Consider the following 22,783-nt stretch of genomic DNA (forward strand, 5'->3'; position numbering starts at 1 on the left):
AAGAATTTCCTAGAAGATGAAAAGCCACACACCTATTTCATAAAAATGTAAAGCAAAGAAATTCATAAATGGTGTGACCTGAATACTTCTTTTTTTGTCAGTTTTTTTGATGTAAAAATCTTAAAATTCCAAGCATTGTGATTCAAATGTAAAAAAAAAAAAGCCTTCAAAATAAACTAGGGGATGCCTTAGAACTGAGAAAATAATCACTAGCATAGATTGTTGCTACGTTTTAGCTAACATTGGCTGGCTGTGACATCCTGCAAATGGTCTCTCATTAAACTATGAGGAAACAAAACCCGTGTGCCATCAGGCTCTTGTGGTTTGTTGAGAAATAGCAAAACATAGAAAATTATATACACATACACATTTAAGAAATGGACAACAGCTCTCTGTAGGTGTTTATTCTACTTACAGTAACAAAAACCTGTGAAGTCCCATATTTTAATGTACAGTGATATATTTTGCCATATAAAATACAATTTACAGAAGTTTCTATCAAGTAAACCTAAACAAACACACGTTTTGCATACTTTTATGTATGTCTTTAAATTAGAAACATCTCATTAGAAAAGAAATCTTACATCATAGTTGATGTTTGCATTTAATAGGATTTCTTTGCATGTTACCGTTTTCTCTCGGGTTCAGGACACAAATGAACATTTCAGCCAGCAAATCCTGGATGTACAAGGGCCTCAAGGATGCACCAATGTGACTGTGGTGACACACATGCTACCTGTAATATAGTCCTCAAGATGGAAAATGTTTACAGGAATCTAATTTTACATTTCCAAATCTATTTTAGCAAAATACCAAAATATTTATCCAGTGGTTAATTTACACATTCAAATAAACTAAAGCGGGGTTTTATTTCACACTTCAGAATTACATGCTTGAGGACTACAGGGGAAGTAGCAATGTGATGTATTTCACCGTGAAAAATGTCCCTCTTCAAGCACAACATGATGTACCAGCATAATTTAAATTTTAATGCAGCTGTATCTTTTTCATTGGAGAGTTTTATATACACTGCCAGCCTAAGTAGGGTCTAACAAAAGAACAGTATCATTTATTTTTCAAGAGCCCTTTTAGAATGAAAGAGCACTTCTATAATGAAAAGTTCAATCAAATTGGGACATTTGTTAAATCTGTGGAAAAATTCTGCAAAACCTAAACAAAACCAAAAAATGCTCCACTAAATCAGTTCAATTGAAGTAACAGATTTAGTGGCCTATTTAACCAAATGTTCTTCCTTCCTTTGGTTTACCACTTTTCAAAAGAAATGTCTGATGCTTTTGTATGTTTTGCTGGTTATAAAGGTGCTACTCTTGTATTTTCTTTAATGACAGGCTTGTAAACATGAGATTTAAAATATGAAAAATAACTAAGTATGACTTGTTTCTTTGCTGTACACTTAACAGATGGATTCCAGACCCAAAATACGTGTATATAAAAGGAAGATAGTGCACTTTAAGCTTATAACCTTCCATTTTCAAATCCTCCATCAGTCACAAGTAATTATTAACACCTCTTTTGCAGCCTTCTCCTAAACACATGACCCTGCCATTGTAAAAGAAACATGACACCAACATTTTTAGTGTGTGCTGTAGGAACAATTTTGACACCAAAATACCATGTAAATGAGATGTAAAGGTATGGCTCCTCAGGTCTGGATTAAATTCTCCTATAAAATTACAATTCAAGTTACTGGAAAACATAACTTTATAATCTTTAAAAGCAATATGCTCTTCTTAGACTTTTTCCATTTCTGTACTGTAAATGGAAACTTTAAGATAAAGATGCAAGTAGAAAAAACAAAATTTCAGTACAGGTAACATTGTGAATCTTTATAAGAAAAACATTATGCACAAAATGCAGCAAGTGAAAGTTCATTATGTTCTTGCATTTCATCTATCTGATTATTTTCATTCACAGTTGTTCAAAAATTACTAATTTGTCAGTACATCGGGTAAGGCTAGTTTTACAACAGAATTTTTAAAAGATGAGAATATGTACAGTATTTACAGATACTCAGTCCTTGCTGTGTTGCAAAAGTGTATTAGTGGAAGTGTCAGTCACAGGTCTATGACTGATTGCTGGAAGATGAAGCTTCAGTTTCCACTGGTTTCTGAGTTTCCTTCGGTGTTTCTGGCTTCGTCTCTTTACCAATTTCCTTACTCTTACTCCTATCTTTGCGATCTTTCCCTCTTTCCCTGTCACGATCTCGATCTCTGTCTCGATCCCTTTCCTTTTCCCGGCTTCGATCCCGGTCCCTGTCTTTCTCTCTGTCACGATCCCTGTCTCTGCTTCTCGATCGCTCTCTATCACGTCTTCTGTAAGAGTCCCTCTCTCTGTTTCTTGTCCTATCTCGGTCTCTGCTTCTTTCCCAGTCCTTACCCCGCTCCAAATCCTTGTCTCTATCTTTGTTTTGGCTCCTATCTCTATTTTTATCCCATTCCTTGTCCCTGTGTCTCTCCCAGTCCCTGTCTCTGCTCCAGTTTCTGCCACGGTCTCTTTCCCAAGGTCTGCCATGTTCTCGATCCCTTCGTCTTTCCTCAAAGCCTCTACCTTGGCGATTATCTGCTTGAGGCTCTGCCTGATCCAAACCCTTATCTTTATTTCCTCCATCATATCTCTCTCTCTGTCTCCCCTCAAATGTCTGGCCTCTATAGTCAGGATTTTTGCCTTCTCGGAAGTCAGATGTGGGCCACTGTCCTTCACACTCAGGTCCTTGTCCAGACATATTGGAAAGAGATGCAGATGGTCCACCTTCCTCCCACATCTCTTTCCTGTGAGTTGGTGGATGGCTTGGAAGGTCCAGGAGTGGTCTTGGGGGTGGTTTCATACCTTGTGGTGACTGACCTTGGTAATGAAATCTAGAATGGGATTCATCTTCTTCCGGAAACATTGGAGGTGTGCCTCCTCTTGGTCCTCCAAACTGATGTGGTCCTGGACCTCTCTGGTTGGAAAATCTGGGTGGTGGGCTCCCTCTCCGTTCTTCATATGGCTGTGGCAGGAGTCCCCTTGGACCAGGCATATGATTTGGAGCTGGACCTCTCTGCCCTTCAAATTGATTTGGGTGAGGCCCTCTTGGTCCCCCAAAATGACCTGGGGCTGGACCTCTTGGCCCTCCAAACTGAGGGCCTCCTCTCTGTCCTTTAAACTGACCTGGTGGAGGTCGTCTTTGACCTCCAAAAGGAAAAGGTCCTCTGTTTCCCATAAACTGAGGGGAATCTGGCCCTTCAAACTGTCCTGGAGGCCCCATCATTTCATCATACTGGGACTCTGAGAATTCCATTTGTTCCATGTGAGGTTCCCTATGATCTTCAAAATGAGATGGTGACATTCCTCTTGGACCACCATGGTAAGAAGGGGCAGGGCCCCTATTATCACCAAAAAGAGGTGGTCCATGCTGTGCAGAAAATAAGGAAGGAATGGGACCCTTCTGACCTCCAAATCTTCCAGACTGAGGTCCTCTTTGCCCATCATTATTTGGAAAACTGTGCTCTTCAGAGAACTGTGGTGCTGGCCCTCTAAAATTAGGTCCATGAGGTGCTCCAGGTGCATTGAGCATCATCGGAGGTCCCCCTTTCTGTCCAGACATAGGAAATCCTCGGTTTTCCTCAAAGTGCTGTGGGGGAGGTCCGCCCTCACTCTGAACTGGTGCAGATTCAGTTTGTTCTACAAACTGATGAGACTGAGAATTTCTTTGTTCATCATATTGCACTGATGAAAGACCCATCTCTGGTTCAAAGTGTCCAGCTGCCTTTTCCTGCTGAGGAAATATTGTATTTGAAAAGGAATCCCTTCCCATTGCTTCCTTTGACTCATTTGGCCATGACACTTGATGCATGTCTTGCAAAGACGGGCTGTCATTTGATGTGGAGAAATTAGGCTGAAATGATGTACTTGGAGGTGTTGGAAGCAGCACTTTACGTATAGGTTTGGAAGCAGAAGGATCTCCAGAAGCTGTCTGACCCAGGTTTTCCAAAGTAACTTGAATGGTGTGTTCAAATTTGCTGTTAGATGTCTCTTTCTGCGGCACCGTAGATGTCTGTTCACTTGAAACCCAATTATCAGCAGTAAAACCAGGCTGAGTAGTGGAAATTAAAGCATTATTTTCCTTACCAAGTGAATTCTGCAAAGCATTTGGAAAACTTGCTGGAGCGACTTCTCTTGTGGATATCTCGTTCTGTACTACCTGTGGCTTTATTCGAGAATCAGCACTGTCATTCTCTGTCGCCATCCTTCGAGCCTGTCGAGGATCTCTGTTCTGCCTTGGGTCACAGCCCTGGTTTAAAACTTGTGCTTGCTGATTTAAAGATGAAGGCAAATCTACTTTTTGTGTAGCTTGCTGGTCCTGATGGAATAATTCAGGCTTTATTAGGGAAGCTTTTGCTGGTGGAGGCGACATTAAAGCATCAGACACTGAAAAGTGAGCCATTGAAACACCAACAGCTGCTCTTTGTTGTCTGAGCGCCTCTTCTTGTTCCTCTAGCTGCCTTTTCTGTTCTTCTATTTGTTTGTTTAATTCTTCCAGCATTTTTTGCTGTTCCACCAAGGAGGAGGATGCAGATAAATCAGACACAAATGAAGCAGGTGTTTCTGAAGAACTGCTTTTACTGTCCGTATACATTTTGTTGGGTAAATCATCAACAGTAACTTTTGCTTCTTCCAAGATAGTTTCATCCTCTGGATCATAGGCCTCATCCTCCAGTTCTGCTGTAGTAGATGGTTTTTCCACACTGTAGCGTTTGTCACTTTCTCCAGTCTGCATTTCAAAGGCTTTCTCTGGACCATATTCTTCCTCAGGATCATAAGGTCTGTCATCCTCCTCCTCTTCTATGGCTTTGTCCTTGGACATCTGCCCAAACTGCTGCACAATGGGATCTAACAGAGGAACGGCTGACATCCCACTATCTGCTGCAGCTTGACTTTCCTGACTGGAAGACTGAACAGTTCCAGAATCCTTGGCAACAGGCTCAAAAGTTTTCTTTTTGCCAAAGAGGGTCTGCAGGATGTGCTCAAGAGGCGTGGCGGTTTTTGAGGATGACGAGTGCGTGGCAGTGCTGCTTGCAGGAGCGGCTGTTGAAATTGGTGGGGTCACAGTAGTTGTGGGGCCGCTTTTAATGGATGACAATATTTTTAATACTGAAGGTGTCACTGCTGAGGTGTCTGGAACAGGAAGCGGGGGTGGAGGTGGAGGAGGAGATCCAGGTGGTGTTGTACTCACAGTGGAGTCTCCTGAATAAAGCGTGTATTTCGGAGTTTTCTTCTCTTGGGAAGCTGGAGGCGCTTTAGAGAACAGCGATGGTTCAGCTTCCTCATGTGCTTGAATTCTGCTTCGCTTCTCCTCCATTTTTTCTGTCTCAGTGGCAGGACGTTTTCCTTTCTGACAGATAACCAACCCAAGGATTAAATTTGGCCGAGATGACTCAAGACCTGAAAGAGAACACAAGGATTGTATATGTAAAAATCTGATTTTTAATGATGCTTTCAGTAGAAACCTATTATTTTACAAAGTGGCAGGTACAGAAGTCATAAAGGTAACAGTTTTCTAAATTCCATCAGACCTATTAGCAATTTTCATTAGTCCATAAGCATATGCATTTGTGTTTCTTACTTTTTTTTATATATATTTATACATGAGTTTAAAAGTTTAAATTCCTTTCCTCAATGCTTTCAATAAAGGATTGCAGCACCAGGCATCATTGTTAAAGTGTTTCTGCAAAAGTTCAAACCGAAGCAAACTGTTATTTTTGTATATTTACATTGTTTCTACTGTTCAATTACCCCCACCTCTCCTCCTGAAAAATCAAATATTTACATGTAGTTTGCAAATATACACAGATTCTGAAAAGTGACAAAACCTGAGCTAAACATTGCTTCTATGTGTCATATAATCCATGCTAAAAGTCCACATTGAGACCAATCTATAAATATTTTGTCTGTCTCCAGGCTAAACAAACACCAATAATGGCAAAAAAGATCACATCAAACAGCATTTGGGAACAGTGTTAAAGCCGGTCATCACTCTCAGTTTGTTGAGGCTTTTTCCAGCCAGCCATTATTTTAAGAGGTGAGAGAAGCAGGGAAACTGTGGATGTCCCAGACAAGCCCAGGAGAGGTGTTTGGTGGGGCCAGGACCTGCAGGGGGGGTGAGATGGCCCTGGAGCTGCCGGACGCAGGGTGGGTATCAGGCCTTGTTATGTCAGTAAAAACCATGACAAGCAGAACTGCTCCTTTGTCAAGAGTTTCAGACTTGAAGGCGAAGTATATCCAGAAATAATAAAGTTTCAGATAAACAGGAAAAATGCAAAGGTCTGTAGGCCTGTCTCCTGCTATTGTATTTTTTCCTCTTACATGCACAATTCCACTGGCACATAAACATGCTTAGAATGAAGGGCAGAGACTAAATCCTTTAACATCCAGTGGTGGCAAAGGTAGAAAATCTTTTAACTTCTGGACTAACTGGCCTTTAAAAGGCCCTCATTTAAGGGCCACTGTCCTTCCCCATATTTGCCATTTGTTATGATTTCCATTCAGCAAGGAAGCAGTAATACAGAAACATAAAATAACCTGTGAAATAAAATACAATAATGCAAAAGAAAATATTCATTGTGGGTAAATGGCAACGTAAGAGCTCTAACCTATTTTGACCCTGCTATTCAAGATCCCATAAGTAGGAGATTTTTATATATATATTCCTCGTCCTTATTAAACCAACTTCTCACTAAGCAACTATTTTAAATACCTAATTATTAGCACCAAAAATCTTTTGATACCAACACAATCCACAAACCCCACAGTAGCAGATACATTCCATTTGCAAACCACATCACACATACATTAATCTGTGAAACAACTCAGAAGTTTTACTGGGACTTTACCATCTAGAGAGGAAAATACATCAGCTGTTTTCCTAAATTTATGTTAATGAATAACAACTCCCCAGCTGGTGGGTGTTGACCAGTGCAGAGCATCTCACAAACAGGAGTTCACCCAGAAACTGCCAGTAGGCATTTGTTGTTCTGCTGTTGTTAAATGTTTTGGTTACCAAATTTCATACAGGCACTTGTGATTTAGGCAATTAGTCACAATGAATTTCAAACACTGAATAACTGAAATAAACAGGTGTCAAAAATCCAACAGGCAGGATATCTAATAAACAGCAATTACTGAGAAAACAGATTTGAATCCCTGTAAGATACAGAGATCAAGACACTAATTAAAATAGGGCAAAATTTTAATACACTTTCAAGGTAAAAAATTCCAGCAGCAAGTTAATAGCATTAGTTATGAACTACTGTGTTTAGAATTTAGTCATCATAGAATACTGGATACTGGATACTTTGATACTGGAATTTTACACAAATATTAGCAATTTTGCCTAAACTGACTAATAATACTGACTGTATTCACTCAGTTCAGAGAGATCAAATACTACATGATTCCTCCAACAGACACGTGGCCAGAGCAGCTTTCAAAGGCCACAGCCCCATTCTATCTCAATATCCAGAAACAGCTAAGTGCCTAATTTTATGAACAACAAAATGTTGACTGCAGTCTGCCACTACTGTTCAATAACTGCCTTTCACAAACACACGTTTTAAAAGTGCTGCAAGCTGTTCTGGCAGAGTTGGTAGTTTGCAGTGCTAAATTATTTATAACAGTTATTATCCTATTACGCATTTGAAATCCCCAGTCTGTTTTTATTGAGTTACTTCCTGTAACTAAAGCCATTAAAACAGGATACACTAAGTACTAGAATTGAATTAATGTTTGTTTTCCTTAGCCTTAAATACATTTTTTCATTAGATCAAGTTTACCATATTTATGTGTATATTGGCCTCATCTTTCCCTGGCAGCAGCAGCTGGTAAAAGCTGAGCTGCACTGTTCAAGACACAACTTCTGCCTGTCCCTGACAGACCCATGGGATTAGACTAAGCACACCTGTGGTCAATTTTAAACTGCAGAGACCAAAACAAGATTTTATCTGTATCTTATCAATGCCATTTAAACACTTGTCCCAATTAATCATGAGAGCTATTGACAATTGTCATCAGATTTGTGCCCCCTTAATTGAGGGCTACAGATCGCTCCCAGCACTGTGATGCTGCTCCACATTCAGGCTCCTTTGCTGAATGGAACTGACTGGCACAAAAATTCAGGTTTGTAATGCCACATTCCTCTACTGCTGCTTCTCCTAATGAAATCTGCTCAGCTGAACACATCAAACTCCATTCACAGTTCAGGTAAAACTTTGGTGCATTTGTTTTTTTAAGAGCATTCCAAAACAGCCTGAGGAGATTTCATGCCTTCATATTTTATGAAAACTCATAGTCCCTATCAAAAACTACCAAAAGATGTATCAGCATTTGTGGGATCTTTACTGGTATATGTCTGTTTTAATAAAATTCAGCTATGTAAGACAGTTGTTACAGTCCCATCACCACTAAATCCCTCAATAAATCACTATTAGTAATTAAGCCTGATTACACTGCCTTTTACAACTGTAAGTGGTATGTATGTGAAACAGAGAAATAAATTCACATACCATAAACCACTGCGAAAGGACAGTGCAGAAGAGCCCGTGGCACATAAAATCTGGTAATAAATATCTAAGTCAATGATATATAAATCAAGATAACCCTCCATTTTCCTTTGTTTTTAAGCTGCTCGCGTCAAAGTTTTCTGCAGATCTTCTAGGTACTAGTGCAGTCCTCAGTTGTGCTCCAAATCCAATCCATCAGAAAACAGGAGAAACTCCTAATCCATATGTGCCTGATGGAGCTGGCTGATACAGCTGGAATATCTTCTAACTAGGATTTTTGGAGTGGTAGGGCTTGATTGTCCTCTCCCTCCTCCCCCCTCAGCTCATATTTATCTAAATATGACAGACCATCTAAAGGCAACACTTTTCCAGGCCTTGCTAGGCTCTACTGGAAGGCACACAAATTTAAGGAGACAATGACCACGTTCCACAAAATATTTTTATTGATGGTGAAAGAAAGAAATCACAGTAAATTCCATCAGATGTCATTAGAAAGGTGTGGATTACATGCTGTGGTTTTCATACATACATGAAACAAGAGGAACAGCTTACCTGATTCTTTTCACCCAGTTTTAAAACACAACACAACTTGGCCCAGCTGAGATAAAGGCTGCCACAGGAGTTTCCAGTGTTAATTGATGGTAGAACTCTTTAGTGAATCTTCTGTGAAACTGTTCCATCTCATGGCCTGCCTGCCCTTGGAACCTTGTTTCTGCTAACCTTTAATCTACTTGGCCTACAACTATTTATGTCAATTTCAAAACTTGACTTACAAACTCTGCCTCCAAGATCATCTGCAGACGAGACCTGAACTTGTTCTGAGCAACTCCTTCCAGTTTAGAAATACTTTTGCACTTGAAACTCAGCAAAACCAGTCTGACATTAAAAAAATCTCTTACTAATAGTGAAGCTTGGATACATTTGTCAACCTTCAATCCAAGGTACAATTTCATTTGAAATGAAACTCATAATGGAGAAGTAAAAGAAGTGTTAAACAGAAAGCTGGTATTTCCACAGGAGTGTAAGAGGCAACAATTAGGTAAAGTAAGTTATTTATCATACCAGCAGATATTTACAGCAGATTCAATGGCCAATCCTATACTTGTGCTACTGTCCAAAAAGGATGGTATTTCTTCCTCCTGGAAAAGCCAGTCCATGTGTTAGGATTCTTTACCTACATCCCTGTGTCAAGGAGTTCTGTATTTGGTGTTTTCAATTCTTGGTATGAAATGGGATTAAGTTTTTGCCTAGCTCTCAAAAATTCAGTAAATTACAGACTATGAAGTGCTGAGATTCAACAATTCTAGTCATACGGTAATACAGACATCAATAATCCTGCCTTTTCAGATATTGCCTAAAAACAATCACCTACACTGTGCACTGTTCAAGGACAAATAAAAGAGATTTGAAGTGTATGAGAAAAATCTTGTTTGGAGATGCAGAGCAAGCACCCTTGGCCATCTCATGGAGGAAGGGACAGCACTGAACTCATGATGTTCCACTTGTTGAAACCTGTCCCAGCCACTGTTGCTCCTGCATTAAAGCTCTGAGAATGCTTTATTGAGTTTCATGCTACACTTGTATCTGAGGGGTAGAGCTCAGTCAGCCTCCCAGGGAGGTGAGCTCCTTGTTGGTTGTTGCATACCTACCGTGTAGTGCTGGCCATGGCCACAGCAACGGAGTTCTGCCTTCATTGCAGCCTGCAGCTCTTCAGCTTCTCAACCTAGTGCTTGCTATAAAACCTACTTCCTTCTTTGGAAATTAGCATATGTATCTCCTTATCCTTAGATGAAGATGACTCCAAATTTTGTAGAAGGGTGTTTCACACCTGAATTCATTCTCAGTTCTTCTGTCACCATGTTCAACATGGGGTAAACTTACCAAACACTATTACAGGTAATTTTATCTAAAGATAGAAGAATCTAACCCTAAGGAATGATCCCTTTCTCCCCAGAGGACTGACTTTCTGAAGTCAATGATTTGATTAGAGCTTGATCCAAGTAGAACAGGACATTTCAAACACCTCGTGCCCCATCCTGCATGTACAGTTTAACTCAGCATGGGCAGTGACAATGCACTGGAAGCACCAGAAATGTTACCTTTGTCTTCACTCTGACTTCTTGACTCCTCTGTCGGATACGTTTCCTGCTTGAATTAAGTGATGGTGAATGGCTTGTAAGGGTCTAGGGTTGGTGAATTTAGAAGCTGCTGATAATAGGGTGGGAGTATTTTCTGGCTTTGTTTTTTTTTAATATAGTGGCTGTTCCACATCCTTGATTTTACATGTAAACTTGTTCTCCTAAGACCTATGACCATCTTGTTGGAAAGACTGAAGTTTGGACAATTTTATCTTAGTGGAGTTTGATTTCCAGTTTTTTCCTAATTACGTACTTTTAAATTGATTTTATATAAAAAAAAATAACTAATGATTACATTAAATATTCAACAACTTGTCTCAGATTGGCTTTTGTCTTGTGATTTTACCTAGCATTGTACCTCCCCTGTTTTGTGCTTACCTGGTCCCTCAAAGGGCAAGAGTTTGGAAGGAATTGGGTCCTTAGAACTCAGGGGGATCAGGTAGAGATCCTTGACATGTCTGTTGTTATTAGCTACAACACCAAAACGACCACGACTGCTAAAATAGGAGTAGAGAGAGATATAGGCAACTTCTTCTTCTTCTGTTGCAGGATGGAAACGAATCAAACACAATTCCTGGAATACAAAAGCAAAGTGGAAAAATTCAACCTGCAACATACCAGCAAATGAAATGGTAAAGGGCAAATTCCAGAGGTAAAAATAAACTACACATTTATCACTCCAACTATGCCTTCAGGGCAACACTCTAGATTAAAGAGACTACTGCTGTTCAATTTGCAACATTAAAATAGAATTAGGTTTGTCATTTTCAGAAACACAAATTACTTGTGTATCTTACATCAAACTGAACAGCTTGAAGCTCAAATGAAAATAAATGGAAAATTATTTGTTTAATGTTTTTCTCTATAATGTCTGTAATTTTTTCACTTCTGAAGTGGTTTTAATACTAAAATATACTAAGCACATTAAATGATAAGTTCCTTTTCTTTAAAATTTGAATTTAAGTCTTCAATATTTCAGTTAGTAAATAGTATGAAGATTTAACTACTGTGCAGTGAAGAGAGATCAAGATTTACAGCTCAATAAACAAATTACTAAAATAAATCAAAAATTTCAAAGAAGTGGTTTAGGTAGTTTTCCATGTGTGATCAATGTCAGCATTTGCTGTTTACTACTCTATTTTATAAAAAGTTGTCATTTTACATTGCTGTCTATTTCTCCTGTGTTTTGCAAAGGATTTTAAGTGAATACCTTAGAAAGCGAAGATTTGAGTTTGCCAACATAATCCCAGACTGTCTTCGGTGAGATCCTCCCACCAATATGAATTGTGTCAGGTAAATCCTAAACAAGAAGTATTACATGGTAGCATGAGAAAACCAAAAATGAAAACCAAAAAAGGCAGTGCAGGTTGCCCCATCCCAGTAGCCCAGTGGATAGTTAAATTTTAGTAGACTTTTGTATACATGTTTTTAAATTCAGCCAGGCTATTCCTAAATTTGGAGGTGTTTAATTATGGTATGTGACCCAAAGGCCAACAGGATACACAGAACAGATACACACCCCAAAGAAGGAAACTACAATATACACATATATTGGCTTTTATAGGGAAGCTGCTATCTGAAATACAGCTTTTCTCCACACTTGCAGTGACCCCAAGTCACTTAAATTCTGGTGAATTTCCTGTCATGGGGACAGTGAAACTCATTTCAGCAAAAGTGATACTCAGAAGAACAAGCAACTCTAAGAAGCTCTAAACCATACATTTGTGTTTGAAAATTCCTAAGTCACCTAAAATGTGCTTGAGAGAAAAAAGAGAAAGAAAAACTTTTCTACTGAAAATGTATGTACACCCTCTCAGAAGAGTATCATCCAACTGGTTTTACTTGAAAATTAGTAACAAGGATGATATTTTTCATAAAAAGCTGAACAAAATTTTCAAACAGATCACATCAGTGACCCATCTAGTTTGAGAACAGAACAAGGCACACAATTTTAAAACACTGGCTCCTAAACAAGTGATGTAAAGCCATTACTCCATGTTAGGTTCTAAAATAGGAATAAACACATTGAAAGACATTAGAATTCTTCACAGATTTGTGAGGGATTTTTAAAAGGCTAAATTCTTTTTCTTGAGCTACTTTTCCTATTACTACAAAGATGTAATTTACCACTGCTATAGTTGTAATGTAACTCTGTAAACACACAGTGCCCCCAGCCTTTCTAGCACCAGGAACTGCAGCACAGACCCATTCCAAACATACACACACCTCACTAAGATAATCAAAGCACCCGGAGACTGGATACGCTTTAGTGACAAATTTGGCCACACTCTGCATGTTAATAAATCCTTTCCAAATGGTGTTGAGACGAGAGAGAAAGAGGGAAGTATCACTGTCCTGAGGTGAGCGAGGCTCTGTAGCACTGCAAAACAAATCCAAACAGATTGGTTACAGAATGCCAATGAGGATGGGCCCTTTATTTTAAATTTTCTTCCCTCCTCCTATTGATCTGATACTTTCCTTTGAATAATAACATTTTTACTAGATGCTTTGTTAATATTTTCCATTATATTGGTATTAGTTAAAAAGGCAAGAAGTAGCAGAAAATAAACTTGTAGCTGCAGACAGGCAAAGAGATGCCAAAATGCATGACTTTTATAAAACCAATTATAGACTTCTCACGAGCTAAGTAAACAATATCCTTCTGAAAGACATTCTAAATTCAAAGAACTTGCTATGAATAAAACTATTTTAACTGAAATTGCAAAAGGGTGTACTCAGCAGTATTTATTTTTACTATTGTGTATACTCAGAATGTGAAAGGAAGCCACTTCCTTTCAAGCTTACCAATTGGTTAATTTTCATTTGTATTTAGATGCAAAAGTATTTTAATACAGGACGAAAATCTGGAAATGCCTCTAAGCAATCTTTCCCATGCAATATCTTTCTAGATGTTAATGTATATTCAGACTTCTAAGTCTGTATGATACCTTCAAATTTTATTTCTATGCTGGAACACTGTAGAATCTTTGTTCTCAACATACATTGATTCTCTGAAAACTTTACCAAGCTTGAGAAAGCAAATGAGGAAAGATGGCACTTTAAAAATGTGAATCGGGCTCCCTGAACTTTAAACCTCAACAAGCCTTTTGGCTGAGGGAAAGGGAACAGGATATGGGGCACATGGGAATCTGCAGAGAGCCACAGGAGGGATGTGGCAGCTGCTGAGGATACGCACTTGATGTTGGGTGACTGATGAACCGCCAGGTATCTGGGATCTGGTGAGGAAGAAGGCTTGGTTAATATCGATTTGGGAACAGTTGTAACTGGTTTGGAAGTTTCCTGTTTGGTTTCCCCCGTGGAGACTTTGTCAGCTGCGGGCCCAGGACGTGGGGCCGGTGTCACGGTCCCAGAGGAGCTGCCCATGGCTGTCCTGGGGTCTCTGCCAGAAACCGTTACGGTTGTGACAACAGGGCCAGCACAGGAGGCAGGGACAGCAGAGACCTCTTCAGATCCAGCAGAGTCTGTGCTGTTCTGGCTCTGGCTTGTAGGAGTGTAAGTTATTTCTGTGGATGGCTGGGAAACTGTTTCTGCTGCCGGTTCAACGTCAATATCCATTGCGTCATCAGCAACGGGCTCTTTGTCAGGCTCTGCTGCCGGGGCTGCTGCAGGACTTTCACACTTGGCCTGCACTTCTGGCTTTGATTTCGACTCCACCTTCTTAGCAGAAGCTCCTAACTTCACCTTCTTAGCTGGTATCTCATCTTCTGATGCTGAAATCTGGCCTACAGATTTAAATCAAGTGCTTTTGATTAGTATTTAACAGTAGTCTGGAGAAACTATTTCAAACAAACAAAAAAACAAACAAACAAACAAACAACACTTTTAAGTAACAGTTATTTTACTTTGCTCAAGGTCAGCATTGTCAATAAATACCTGTACAGATTTTACAGTTCAGGTCAAAAAGATGGGCTCGATGCTGACTGGTTGTATCCTTCAACATGCTGCTAAAAACATCTAGAGAAGGAGCACTGTTCAAACTGGGTGCAGTTCGGGTTGACTCCTGCTGCTCCTAAAAGTGAATAAACACAAAACATACTACAATTGATCATTAATTCCAACAATTAAAAAAAATACTTCAAAAACTGTTAATTCGGTTTTTTAAAGGAATACATAGAAGTCCTTACTTAAAGCATATCATGTTTGATAGAGTTATCACATGATACATGTCCTCATATAAAAGCCACAGTGCTTTTAAGTAGAGCTCACATTCAGAAAGAGAAGATTTTTCTGTAAATTGACATCAAGGGCTGAAAAACACACAGCATTCTTGAGATGCCTGTAAAATACACCCATCACTGGCTGTTGCAGTCTTTCACCCTTGAGGAATGCTCATAGAACATCCAGTGGGCAATGATATCCCCACAGTTCAGTGAAACTATCTGCACTTCTGATAAGAAATTTGAAGCCCTAACTGCCATTTCTCCCCCTCCACATCCTCATGCTGAAGGAACAGCCCCAGTACTCACATCAGAGTCAGATACTGGTGGAGAATCCTCCATATTGACAGCAGGCACATGTTCCCGTTTTACGGCTGTTTTCTTGATTTCATGAGATTTGCTTCTTGACTCCACCTGAAAGAAACAAAACAGTGTTGGTAAAAGCTACATATATTTATTTCACTCTGTACTTCGCTATCATTTGGTATGTGGTAGGGAAAATGTGTATTGAAACTGAGTGCTATTAGTGTTTTGTTAGGAAGAAAATGGTGCATTAATGTATAGTGGATAGTAAAGGTTGCCAAACTTGCTCTTAACTTGTACCTAAGGTCATAGGGAAAAATTATGTTACTTACTGCCTTAGCTGGTTTCTCTTTCCACACAGACAGTTCTTTAGATAAAAGTTCTTCTGGCTTCATTCTCACCAGTTTTGACAGGGAGATTTCCTCACGAAGGACACGATGGAAAAGTCCCTGAAAACAGAAGAGGTTTTTGTCTTGCTGGAGAGAACCTGCTCAGGTAGCTGACAATATTCACAGTGCTGGGCAGGGAAAACCTGCTCCAGTTTCTTAATTCTCTATTAAAGTATCACCTACATATGAGCAAACTTGGAAAGGTGCAACAACCAGAAATCAGGGATGAAATAAACCCCGAGTATAAATATATCACACCAAATGCTGAAACTGTGTAAATACCAATCACCAATTAAAGTAGGCTTTGAACTCCTACTTAGATAAAAATATTGTTAAAAATGCTTGAATGGCTTTTTAATAACATTTTATAATTTAATAAGTCTCTGTTTTGAAACTCCTGATGTTAAGGGTAGAGTCTGACATACCATTTAAGCCCAAAAGCACATTTCTATAGAAGTTCACTGTTTAAGAAAATTCCAAACCTGGTTTTTGGGGTCCTTGAGATTGAACATGATGCTACGGTATTTGCTCTTGTATCTGTTGTCTGTCACTTGGAACAAATTAAACATCTCCTTCTCAATGTTGAGTGCCACTTTCCCTACTTCACTCTCTGTCATGACCAGGTCATCGCTGTCATTGACTCTGTTGCAAACAAGAACAGGAATAGGTGCTTAGGTCAAGGGTGAATGGTCAGGTACAGTCACAAAAAATTTTTCAGAGGTGACCTCGGCTGCTCCTCACCCAGAAAAGGCTCAAGACTCCTTTAAATGAAACCTCAAAGCCAAAGTCTATTTCAGGACCTTGAACTCTGGCAAACTTTAATTACTGCCTGCAGATGGCCATGGATGACATGGCTTTGGGAGACCAAGTCAGCCTTTACTCCTGCTCGTGGCACTGCCACCAGGAGCTTCTCTGCCAGGAGTGAGACTGGGAGCTCAAGCACTTGAGTTTCAGTCCTTCATTCCCCACTGTGACCAGGATTTCCTTTTCAGAGATAATACCAGAGGGACGTGGCTCTATGGCAAGTCTTTATGGTTGGCATTACCTTTAATAATTATTGTGAGAAAATACACATTTTTTTGTATGTATTTTGTATGTTAGTTTTTTCCTGTCCTAAGTGATAGCTGCCTATTGACCAGAATTTCTCGTTGATTTTCATGCTGGGACAGGAGGGAATCTCTCTCCTTCAGTGAGCTTTAACCTTTCACTACAGTACTTCCTGTACTATGCTCCCTACAACTCTACATCTCCAACACTGCCATCTCTAGACTTTAAAACTCAGAGCACCTACATTATAGAAGCTTCTATGCTGTGATTTAATCCTTCAACTGTAATTGTCTCAATATAAATGGAATAGCATTTTATAAAGGCTTTATCCCATGCACATTTATTTTCTACCATGAATTCTTATTTCAAACAAACTTGAGATGCTGATCACACTTGTAATAATTTGTTGCACAAATTCAACCCCTCAAAGTTCCATATTAAGACAAACTAAACTCTGCATGCTACTTCTAGATGTAGCTTCCTATTATAAAGTGTTTTGAATTCCCACCTCTTCCATAAAATTTCTTTCAGGGATCGTCGAATATTCTGTCGAATCTGAGAGTTAGGCTGTGACTGGGCGGGATTGGCTGAGGCTTTTGCTTGACTACTTCCAGCTGCAGGTGACATGGAAGACAGTGAAGGCTTTTTGAGTCCTCCACTCAAACTGGAAGACGGAGCTGCTTTCTTGGCAACTGATGGGCCATGAGAGAGAGGTGACTGTTTGGAAGGAACACTGCCTGATGCAGGCCAAGGTTTCTTGGGAATGACACCTTTGAAACTTCCAGCAGGCTTCAGTGGTGGTTTAGTTACAGACGTGTTGGAGTAGGATGGGGACTTCTTTGAAGGCAGATTTTTGGTGAGAGAAGAGGACTGTTTCTCCATGATAGATACCACAGCCTTCTTTGGTGCTGATGTGGACTCTGCTCGATCTTCATTCCTTTTCTCCTCCCTTTGAGCTGTAAAAACAAAGAGGAAAATACAATATTAAAGGCTTAACTTTATAACTTTGTATTAATGATGACCAAATATCAATCTATAAAGAGAAGTCTGTGAAATACCATCTCCACTGAATAATCACCAGCCAAGCAATTTAAGCTATTTATTCTCACTTGCCTTGTTGAAACTGATTTTAAAAATCATGTAATGGATGACTTGTTTGTTTTTGAAAATTTTGTGCATAAGAAAAATGGCGGGGGGGGGGGAAGGCACCACCTTCAAAGATTCTTCAGTGGGATTTCATGGTTAAGCTTCAAAATCAACCCAAATTCTTACAAATACATAAAGTAAAAATAATGCAATACAATCCACACCCTACATTTAAACAGAAAGTCTCATAGCACTTTACAGAACCAATTAATTACAGAGGTTGACCTGGCGACAAAGTCCATAAATTTGAAGTGGTACTAATATTACCCTAAGCTGAGTATTACTGAAGGTTAATAAACTTATTCAGTTCCTAACTAAAGCCTAGATTTAAAGAATATTTAAACATTAACACTGCTGCTCAGGCTGTAGCCATCTAATTCTCACCATTCTCAAACTATTCTATTGATAATATTCAGTTTTCCATTTAAAATTTTAATGTTACAATAATTGCTACACACCACATACATGAAAATTTACAAAGTCTAAGTAAAAGCTCCGGTTTTCACCCCTGTAAAAGATATACTTGCACAGGATTTTATATGCTTTTAAATTGCATTTCATCTGTACCACCTTCTGGACTGACAGGAACAATTTAACCCAGCAAAGAAAAGCCAAACCCCAAAACACACACATCCCCATCCAAAAGAACATCATTCCCAAGACCTCAAAGTTGCAGTGGGCAAACACCAGCACATGGATCCTGAAAGCTCAAATGAGGATGGGTTCTGAGGGGAACTACCAAATAACTCCTAAAATAAGAGATGATTCAAACCTTGCTGAGGGTTTGTAAATGTATGCCTTAGGTGCAATGTGCAGGACACTTCCTGGCCAACATCCTGGAGTTCCAGTAACTCTACCAAGGACCAACTGGACCCTCTTCACCTTCCAGGTCTGCTCTTATGAGAGCAGGAATCACTGGAAAAGGTCTAAGCTGTCCTGAGATGGACTCGATAGGGACCAAGCCCTCCTGGGGAGGTCTGGTTCAAAACACCCCACACACCAGCATAAATTCCCAATGTAATCATCTCTCAAATTGCAGAAGATTTGGAATTCTTAAGGAATAAACGATACTCCCTTATTTTGTGAAGAAATGACCTTGCAAGTTTCCCCATGCCTATGGAGATCAGCACTTCCAGCAACACCCCTCCTCACCCCGCTCCCTGTAACTGGCCCTCAGTGCTGGCAGCTTCCATGGACACTGGTGGGAGATGAGCCAAGAAACACCACAGGAATTGACCTTTTCAGATGAAGTGCAAGGGTGCATGCTCAACTTTTGCTGGAACACAAGAAGCTAGAATATTGAGACACAGTACCTTTGTCCTAAATTTTCTCCTAGAAGTACTTTAAAACTGAGGATTTTTTCTGAGCCAGATTTAACTACTTGAAGCGTAAAACAAAACCCACTGTACGTTAAAAGCACATTAAATCATTTCATAGGCTGTGATGGTTTTGCTATAAATTAAATGCAGTTACTGCCCTCACACTACTCCCAGTTTTCCCTAGAATGGCCTTGATTCCTGTCTGAGTGAGACACCTTCTGTGTGACCCACAGTGCCTGTGCCTATGTCTCCCCTAAAACTATTCCAGCTGTCAAGAAGACTCTGGCAATCCCAGGAGGGAGGAAGGGGATAAGGAACTATTGCTGACATGGTTGATTTGGTCAAGCAGGGTCCCCAGAACTTGAGAGGTAACCAGCCAACCTGTTTTGAGGCCAGTCTTGAACAGAGAGATGGCAAATATCCAAAACGTGTGCACTGATAACACTGCAGGAATTACTCCCATTCTCTTGCTCCTGGTTTATTTGATCTTCTGCACAAAAGAGCGGTACCTTTTAAGGCAGGTAGGACAGCAGCACACTGTGACCTGCCATGGCAAGGCAGGACTGAACAGCTTGGCTTGCAAAGTGGTGACAGCAAAATTTAATCATCAGTACCAAGACACTTAATTCTTTGTGGTTACAGAAGAAGTATGACTGTAAATTTATTCTTAATCCTTTAACCACTAATTAATGAGTAGTTCAAAGTAGTTAATAAAAATTACATTGAGAGAACGAAAAATAGCAGAACCAAGATGTTTTGTGTCCATCAGATGTTGTGTATACAAGAACTACACCCACACCAAACACCTTTCTGTTACAAACAGCTCTATTACTGCAAGAATATAGACTTGTAAAATAAATGAATAAATAAATAAAAGCTACTAGTACAAAGCTAGATTGACATTCCTGGAGCTGAAGATCAGCAGTCTGTAAGGTCCAAGCACACACAGTGGCATCCTTTGACCTGCCAGCTGCTAGCACCATGACTGTTCTAAAGGTGTGTGATTTTATGCTTCTTTAGCCAACTGAAAACACACAAACAGCTCCCAAGTATCATGTATGTCTGACACTTTCAAGCTACAACTATTTTATACCAATTTCAAGTATCTCCTGAGCAGGACTTGTTGATCAGGCATGGATGATACAGATTCTGTATGTGCTACCTCAGCTGTGACTCTTAGTTCTCCAGAACTACCAAGGTTCTGTTCAAACTGACACTGTCCAATCAAGCATGTGCAGGTCATGATAAAGAATCCAGAATACTTAGATCCTCTGTACCAACAAGCTGTGACAGCTGTACATGAAGCTAACCTAAAAAAAACCCTCTTACCCTGTTTTGACAATGAGAAATCAGAATTTTTGTCCTATCAAGTTTTGGGTTACAGGGTCAATGTGCTGCCCCATAATTCAGCTGAAGCAACCCACTGTGCATTGCACTGGTCTTAGATCCAAGGCCCAGGAGCAGCCAGTGGAGGGTGAGGAAGGAGCAGCACAATCTCTTGGGGTGGCAGCTCACTCCTGATCTATCCACAACATGAGCACACCCCAAAGCTGACAGCACCTCCTGACAGGTATGGGAACGTGGCAGCTGTATGTTTGGAAGCACTAACAGCAACATGTACTCTTTTATGACAGCAGTATGCCAACACATGGAGTTTTACTCCTGAACAGATGCCAGAGCTGCTCAGCAAATGGAAGAGCTAGATCATGAGCAGGTATTCCCCCAGCCCATGATTTCCAAGTGCTTGGCCATGCAGTCTATGGGCAGCATGAGGAGAAGGCACAGTCAATGCTACTGCAAACACTGGCCACTGTGTTTTGTGCCATGGTGGGTTTGGTCCTTTTCATCAGTAATTCCAGGGGACCTGTAATAAAAACCCTGAACCAAATTTAAAATAAAAGGATGAGACAAGCACTGAACATCAGTCTATCCTACTTAAGAGATTAACATGGAGTTTCACTACCAGCAGTTTAGAATAAGGCAACTGGTGGTTCTTCTATTCAGCACTTTTAACACCCAGGTGAACCTCCCTGGCCTGATGTCAGAAACACCATTTAAAATAATAGTAATTCCAAATTTCCCATTTTGTTCTGTGGGCCTCTTGTTAGGACAGGAACGGGATCCTTACTGACTGGAGGGAGGTGTGGGCTAAAGAGACCGAGGTGCAGCTACAACTAATGAGCCAAAACGTTCCCAAGATGAAACCCGACAAGTCCTCTGGCAGAAAGCTGTTCATTCCTCCCAGCTTAACAAACATGACTCGGTGTGCTCACCACAGACAGAACTAGAATCTCTCCCACCAAGTGCCGACAGACACAGAACCCCTCCCCTGAGGAAATTCCCTGTGCCCTTACACTTGACATTACAACACAGCCATGACCGAGGCTTCTGCGTGCAGAGCAGGACAGAACTGCCACAGCATCTGCTGGGACAGACGAGCCCGATGGTTCCAGGTACTTGTGAACCTCTCAACACGGTGTCTCAGCACTGCCAGCCCACTGTGGAGGCCCAGTTTAAGCAGGATTTGCACAGCATAGGGCTGTTAACTTTGCATGAAGGATTTGGAGGCTGTACTTGTATCCCAGTCCCTCACCAACACCCCAAATTACAGCACCAGCACGTACATTATCCAAAGGAGACTTTGTTTCTTCTCCAATCTTTAAAGAACATTTCTGTATAGCATTTAAGACTACTCTGGTTCTTTCCTCTATCCCTCTCCACCCAATCTTTCTTTAGAGTAATTGCTTTTGAGAGCCACTTCAAAAACTAATCCTGATTTCTGTATTAATTATCTCATTTGTGATGAGCTGTTTTGCTGAAACTATTACCTACTTTTTTCAATTTTTAAATATCAGAATAAATGTGCTATTCCTTTTCTCTGTATAGTATTACAATTATTCAAATCACAGCTCTTCAAAAGAACTTTAATTTCTGACTCTAGTTGATGTTAAAACTTTTAAATGCTATGGACATAAAACACAGGCTGTTACACCTGATCTTCATTTCACAATGACTCCAGTAAAGCCATAATTTTGGTGGTTTTCTGAATTAAAAAAAGCATCACAGCTCCTCTGACAGGACATTAAAACACTTGTGTGCAATACTGTGATTTTCTCTACAGAATTAAGATTTTGGCATAAGGCTGTTCATACACCAGCACTATTGTTTCTGGTGTCTAGTATCATCTTAATGCTTCCCATGGTCTCTTCCATCTGTATTAATCTACTTTCTTTTCCCAGGATGAAATTCCTCCAGGCAGTGTGAGAGGAGCTGATGGCTGTGTCGTGTCCAGCTTGCACAGAACTTTCTGCAATGGGAGTGCAGGCCCAAGGGAGCAGGACATCAGGAACCCAGCACTTGAGGAGACACTGCCCAGCAGAGGCAGCCCAGGCCTGTCTGGCTTTTAGTGCTCCTTTTCAGGACTTCTCACTACAATAGTATTAGGGGAAAAAAACAAAACCCCATAACTAACTTTCAGTCTTATGCATGGTATACAAACTTCTGTGGCACCAACAGTAAGAAAGCTGGTAATTAACATTTTTAACAATAAATCTGTAAAATTCCACACAATTAATAATGCAACCTAAGCAGAGAACAGCCATTTGTGATCCACCTGTTTAAAACAGGACCACTTTTACTACTCTTTAAAGTAGGTTTTTATACCTTTAGATGGAAGAAAATGAAGAGGGGAGAACTGCAGCACTGCAG

General features: G+C 40.1%; 1 protein-coding gene across 3 annotated transcripts in view; it reads right to left on the bottom strand.

Annotated features, from left to right (window-relative positions):
• Positions 1–385: 385 nt before the first annotated feature.
• Positions 386–22,783, bottom strand: part of DIDO1 (death inducer-obliterator 1) — a 48,506-nt gene continuing 26,108 nt past the window's right edge. Inside the window, exons 8-17 of one of the 3 annotated variants that reach the window (XM_058851015.1) lie at positions 17,119–17,566; positions 16,046–16,205; positions 15,507–15,623; positions 15,181–15,285; positions 14,588–14,723; positions 13,890–14,436; positions 12,920–13,073; positions 11,904–11,993; positions 11,072–11,267; positions 386–5,442 (exon numbers count right to left, since the gene is read on the bottom strand). In XM_058851015.1, coding sequence (XP_058706998.1) covers positions 2,084–5,442; positions 11,072–11,267; positions 11,904–11,993; positions 12,920–13,073; positions 13,890–14,436; positions 14,588–14,723; positions 15,181–15,285; positions 15,507–15,623; positions 16,046–16,205; positions 17,119–17,566 — 5,312 coding nt within the window. In that variant the 3' untranslated portion in view covers positions 386–2,083. Of the gene's footprint in view, positions 5,443–8,975; positions 11,268–11,903; positions 11,994–12,919; positions 13,074–13,889; positions 14,437–14,587; positions 14,724–15,180; positions 15,286–15,506; positions 15,624–16,045; positions 16,206–17,118; positions 17,567–19,485; positions 22,505–22,783 lie in introns of those variants that run through there. The other 2 variants (XM_058851016.1, XR_009278895.1) reach the window with 2 other exon arrangements.

The sequence above is a fragment of the Poecile atricapillus genome, chromosome 15, assembly GCF_030490865.1.
Source record: "Poecile atricapillus isolate bPoeAtr1 chromosome 15, bPoeAtr1.hap1, whole genome shotgun sequence".
Taxonomy (NCBI): domain Eukaryota; kingdom Metazoa; phylum Chordata; class Aves; order Passeriformes; family Paridae; genus Poecile; species Poecile atricapillus.